This window comes from Pollachius pollachius (genome assembly GCF_949987615.1).
Source record: "Pollachius pollachius genome assembly, chromosome: 11".
Lineage (NCBI taxonomy): Eukaryota > Metazoa > Chordata > Actinopteri > Gadiformes > Gadidae > Pollachius > Pollachius pollachius.
Window position 1 is genome coordinate 9,096,829 of NC_136944.1, and position 6,537 is coordinate 9,103,365.

Here is a 6,537-nt window from a genome sequence, read left to right on the forward strand (position 1 = left end):
GGCAGGTCTGGGAATGGCGTAAACTACTGTACTGGAACATGAGTCTGTGCTGTGATTTATGGAGAACGAATAACCAAATAATGAAGGCAAAACACACCGCCATCCATCAGTCAATCCCTATATTTAATTAGCCATACGAATCACCAAATTAATGAGAACAGCTTAAACGATTATTTCCTCCCGATTCCTTTAATTGATTTCAGCTCCTTAATGTCTCTTGATGAGGCGTATTAAAGAGAAAAGATAACGTCGTCATTTTTGTCCATTCATCTAACCCAGTTCCCTGTTAATTGCCGCGCGATACAAGTTTTACTATTCTCGTTACTTTGAAAATGATCATTGTGACATTTTGTCATTTCTCGTCGATGTTGTGCCGGGAGACCACTGTGAATATGTGTGTGGTCTGTGGAGAGTTGATTGCACATGTCTAAAAGCTACGGGACCCCTTTTAAGCCTCACGCCGACACAAGGTCAGCCTTGAAGCCTGACATACATATGGGGTTCGAGGGGAGATTTAACAACTTAAAAGGAGGTATTTGAAGGTGTGTTTCTATTCTAAAATGTTGAAGGGTACAGTCCATTAGATGTGAACGACAGCGTCATCACTCATCACGCATCAGCAGATGACCGCAAACTCCTTCACTGTGACATTGATATTACGGTCATGTGTTGACAGGGTAGGGAAGGAGATGCACATCAATATGAGAAGCTGGGGTTGACCTAAAAATACGGTCACGGGCCAAACAAAACGATTTAATCTATCTAAGGACTATTGCCTATGTCGCTCATAATTTCCTCACGGACCAGACTCCTAGTCTCCTCTCTGGGTGTCTAAATTGTATCTTCAAGCAGTCTGTTATATTTAGTGCAACTAACTTGTATATGGTCACTATGGTGTTTACAATGTCCACTTGGACTCATGGGACAGTGGCATTTTAGTTGCATTTCTGATCAGATTAGATGAGATGTTATTGTCCTTCAGAGAAGATATCCATTGCCACCGGTGTACTTATCATATCAAGAGTATTGATATCATCAAGAAGAGAAAAACACATGAAACATCAGGTTGTGATGTCCCTTGAGTTGCAATCAAGCATACCCTCACCTTCCTTCGGTACCCAGAATGCATTGCGATTTTTAGCTTGAGTTAAATAATAAACATCAACAACAACACCTGAAGCATTCATCCCTTGTCCGCCGACAATTCTTTCTGTAAACAATGCAATGTTGATTTGGCTTTTGCTCGCTCAAGGTAAACGGAGGCACCTCAAGGCGAAAAATTGCTTTCATTCAGGTTGCCTTAGTTATGTGTTTTCTGATTAAGTTCAACATAAAGGAAATCTTTAGAAAGCTCGGACGTTGGCTTTTCTTATCAGTGCTGTTCTGCACAAATCATTAGCTAATTAACGCAAGGGCGTTATCTTTAATTACCTTATTAAGTTCCTCTTGATTGATTTAACAACCTATGTTTTGATGTCTAGCAATACAGTCATTGCTTCACCACCTCTGAAATAGAATTCTCAGTCAAGTTTTTCTTGACTTAATGAGAGATGAACCAAAAGTTTGGTCAGCAATGGAGGAGCCCTTTACACTTGGAACCATGCATTGGGCTTGTTTGAATGTGCATGTGTTTGCACAACCCTTTCCATAAAGCATTGATTGTAGTTTCTACACAATGTCATGCGTTTTGTGTTATACAAAATGACCAGAAAGCTACAAGACATCATTAGTGACATCTCATCTGCTGCCTTCTGGCTTGTTTTTTGGCCCGAGATGGTTCAAGGTTTCACACGGGAGAGGTCTCTGCTCTGAAGAGTCTAAAGGGCAGGCTGATATCTATGAATGCATGCCTTATATATGAACTGTAAAATGTAACTCATGGGTCATTCGGGAGCATGTAGTGGGGGAGGGCATCTTGCAAAGGGATGCCTCCGTGCTGTAAATATCAGGGAGCGAACCATTGTCACAGTTGGCTGAATCATAATAAACATCCGTAGTTAGGATAGAAAAAAATATGCACTGCAACAAAACGATCGGTAGACATAATCCACGCCTGCTCCCTGTTGGCTCTGAAGATTCATAGCGGTTGGCTTTGGGTCCCGTCACTCCTACCTATTGTACCAAGACAACAGTTCCCTTTTGTTGTAGTTCAAACTGAAAAAAACATGTGCAGGCCCCTCCTAATGGTTGAAAGCAGAAAGCTCTTTTGTGTCTCGTAACTATTCTCCAAAACAGTGTTTTTGCACTTAGACCATAAAAGATCCAACAGCGGCATGAAACATTCCCGCGGGGCCGTAAAGTTCTTCCTGTCCCGTAATGGCACATGCTTCCGAGCCAATGAGACGTGAGGCATTGATGTATCCTTTGCTTTGACTCTATATGTGGCACTTCTTAAGCAGAGGGGTGCAATTCTGCCACAAATAAAGGGAGAAAGGGAGAGAGAGAGAGAGAGAGAGAAGGGGCCGGAAATCCCTTCTGCTTAATAGGTTCAAAGAGCTAATGTTCACCGCTCTCGTTCCTCATTGAATGGCAGCCTTTTAGTTATGCTCTATAAGGTCGAGAGAGATTAAATATAGGATGAATGACCTGGGGTTCCTGCTTAGCATTCTATCCAGTTAAAGCCAGAGCTATTCATGACATAAGAAAGTCCAGTGGTGAGAAATTGGTCTTGTGGAAAACAAGATTCTTTGCTCTACATTCCACATTCTACAACGTACACTGTGTAAAAGTCACTAAATGATGTATGTTTCAGGCATGAAACAAACCCATGTCTGACTCCAGACTAGGTTATATTTCATCAGTTTGTGGTAACGCCTCAACGTTTTCCCTACTGTTGGTGAGGTAGTTTAGCAGAGCCAATATATACAGGGGCCAACAATTCATCCGGTGTGGCGAGAGCGAGGAGAATCCCAGGGTTTAGCTGCACCATCGCTACGTTGCCACCATGCTCGCTTCATGAATATGGCCTTCCTGGTTCTGCCGGTGTGTCATGGTGTGGTACTGTGCCTTTGTACCGTTCCTCCTGGAGTTAGCTATTAAAAGGCAGCTATTTATACTGATCATTAGCATAGTCGGTGTTGCATATGATGTTTTTTAAGGGTTGCTTTGAAAGTACAAAATAATAATAATAATAACGGCAGGAGATAAATGTGCAGACAGCAACCGGTATATTCTTACGTTGGATGAATGCTCCTACTTAATACAATATAATACTAAATATAAATACCCACCTGCCTTTGAAGAGGATGATGACAAAATATTATATCTTTCTTTCACTTGGGGATCCTTTGAGAGGAAAATAAAATTGTGCTTTTATCAACAGGGGTTGTAGATAGTGTGAAACGTTCTTTCAGGTAATGTATTGTTCACATGTTTACTTTAAGTATGGTAGTTTGGTATAAATATATATTGTATGGAAGTATAAATTGAGTGAATATGTCATCAGAGTGTGCGATTGAGTGAGTGTGACAGCAAGTGAATGAAACGGTGAGCAAGTGAGAGGATAAGACAGTGATTGAGTCACTGATTCAGTGAGTGAGTGAGTGAGTGAGGGAATGAGTGACTGATTGGAGAAGACAGTGATTGAGTGATTGAGACAGTGACCGAGTGAGTTGTCTACTAAAATCCCGGAAGATAAAGAGCTGAAGAGAGGGAAAAGAGTGAGAGAGCGAGAGTGAAAGGGAGAGTGAGGGACACAGAGCAAGGGAGAGCGAGAGACAGAGAGTTATTGAGGAGAGGTGGTGACAGAGAGACAAAAATAAGAGTGGTGACGTTCAAGCCAGGGCTTTATAGTCTGAAGATGGATAGAGGCGACAGGGACAGAGCAGTAGAGAGAGGGAGATGGACGGATACATCTAAACAGGAACATAATGAGAATCTGACAGCTAAACAAGGTATAAAAAAGACCAGACACTCACCGACTAATGGGGACAGGTCACAGCAGGGACCTTACGATACAATCTTAAACATAAAAGCAATACTATATCACGTTTTTTATGTATGTGGCCAAATGTAGCCAAACAGCACATAACATAATTGATGCAGTTGACTATCGGCGAATACACTATAGCGCCCTCTGCAGGACGGCGCCGTTTTTTTTGCTTCCACTAAGAAAACATTGACGGTTGAGGCTTACATGAAACGTTTTCGGGGTCAACCTGACAGTACAAGTATTGACGCAGCAAATCGATTCTCACACAAATCCACTTTTTCTTCCCCCCATCCCCTACCGACAAAACTTCCACAGTGATTAACGAACACCAACAAAACAACACGTGATCCCGGAGGTCTCCTCACCGGTGGGGCTGTCTGCGTCACCCTCGGCGGCGTCCCCGTTCCCGCCGCTCCCAGCGCTAACCCCGGCGGCGGCGGTGCTAGCGCTACCCGCGTACTTCTTGTTCAGGCTGTACTCTGTGCTGCTCTCGTCGTCCCGCAGTGTCGTGGCCCCTGATTGGATGCCGGAGTCGTGGGCGTAGTATGTCTGCTGCCACTCAGCCACCTTCACCACGCTGTCTGCCTCACTCACTGACACACACACACGCACACACACACACACACACACACACACACACACACACACACACACACACACACACACACACACACACACACACACACACACACACACACACACACACACACCATAACTATCTGCGCCTTGAAAACTGTAATTTAACTGTCATTTAATTTCTGTTACCTCCTCACAAAGATGCTTTAATCCAAAGAGGCCTCCAGTGAATACAGGTACCGTACAGGTCATTCAAGTGTCTTCACCGTATTCACCTCATACCTCAAACCTTATTCGGTATATTACATCCTTCTCCCAGGCATTACTTGTACTAGCCTACTGCTGTAGTTGCTCATGTTCATAGTTGATCATTTTCTACTCTATATATCAGAAATGTATTCGTCAACACCGCTCTACATTTATTACGGTTCATACTGCATATGTAATATACTGTATATTAATCTTTTATATATTACAATATGCATATGTACATACTCTGCACATTACTGCTTTTCTGCACTTCTGGTTGGATGGTCAACTGCATTTAATTGTCTCAGTACACTGTGGAATGACAATTAAGTTTAATCTAATCGTACCCATCGAATCCAAAGGACAATCCCGGTTCGGGTGATTAAATGTACGCAACTGTCCCTCCTTGTTTAATTTAAAACTGAGTTACAAATCCAATTTGGTAAAATTGCTTGGTTTGACCTGTTCTGCCTCCTCTATTGGAATCAATGCCTGTTGCGTCAGCAAAGAGTTTCTGAAAGTTTGTGGACAGAAAAAAAAGTGAATCCTAGTAGAACACAATCTCATCTCTTATCATGAAAAATATTGAGCTATTGTTTACTTTAGCTTTAGTTAAATTTAGTTAGGCAAATCCTTGCTATATGCTCTTATGCAGATAAGGCACAACAAAGTACTTCCTACTTATTATAGTAGTGTTTAATTGAACCCAGACCGGTATCGTCCTTTAAGGAGCTTCTTGTTCACGGACTTCCTGCCGGTTAGGTTCCGGACATCGGTAATTGAACCCGGTACATTTCAACCGGGAGCCGAACAAAGTAATCACTACTACACTATCCTACCACGGCCCATGGCGACAGCGGAGGCTCTGTTGTCGGTCAGCTTGTTTTGTCAACAACAATAGTGTTTAATGTTAAGGCATTCAGCGACTGACCCAGCCCCCCAAATCCACCCCCCCCCCATGTTCAGTAGCATCTCTTTCAGATAAATGTATGAATCATTGTCTCATATTATGTGCCATGAAATAAAAATCAATCATCTTCATCTGGTGGGTTTTTATGTGGATGCAGGAATTATTTATGCCACGCCCGTTATTGCATAAAATCGTTTTTGTTGTCATCCGCACAAGGAACGTGCCTTCCTACTGGGATTCTTACTGCCACATTGATTTGTCTTGTCTCGTCAAGCATCTGCAGTTAGCAGAACCGTTTCTGGTGGATAATTGTTTAAATGTACCACTGGGTACAACAGCACTTCACTTTAAGTATCCATACTGCTAATTGGGATCACATCCCCCACTGCTGTTATTGTTGCTATTGCTGGTGTAACTATAATGTTGTGGGGATGCAGTCAGCAGTTAGGCCTACTTACTTTGCATGGACATAATCTCTGCCCAACGTTGACCACTGTGTTCAATGATTTATGACCTGGATAAAGGGAGAGAGGGAGAGAATAAGACAGGGAAAGAGGGAGAGGGTGAGGGAGAGAGGAAGAGTGGGAGAGAAAGGGAGAAAGAGAGAGTTTGAAACGGAGAGAGGGTGGTATGCCAGTTAACAGTAATAATTACATAATTAACAGTTATACACATAAAAGGTCATACTTTTAGTTTATTAATAGATATGGTGGTTGATGCAATATATCTTCATCATTCACCATAATAACAGAAATATGTGTATTACTTTTAATTTGATCAATGGATGGTAAATGGTTAGGGTTAAAAGTTAAAAGATCAAGATCTGTTCCCTTTTTAAAAGCAAAAGACTGAAAAGCGTTTTTGAAAATGT

The 6,537-nt window shown here is 42.2% G+C and overlaps 1 protein-coding gene across 1 annotated transcript in view; it reads right to left on the reverse strand.

The window, feature by feature from the left end:
* Positions 1 to 6,134, reverse strand: part of jupb (junction plakoglobin b) — a 36,331-nt gene extending 30,197 nt beyond the window's left edge. Inside the window, exons 1-2 of the mRNA XM_079745669.1 lie at positions 6,125 to 6,134; positions 4,297 to 4,524 (exon numbers count right to left, since the gene is read on the reverse strand). Of these exons, the coding sequence (XP_079601795.1) occupies positions 4,297 to 4,524; positions 6,125 to 6,131 (235 nt within the window). The 5' untranslated portion in view covers positions 6,132 to 6,134. The remainder of the gene's footprint in view (positions 1 to 4,296; positions 4,525 to 6,124) is intronic.
* Positions 6,135 to 6,537: the final 403 nt, after the last annotated feature.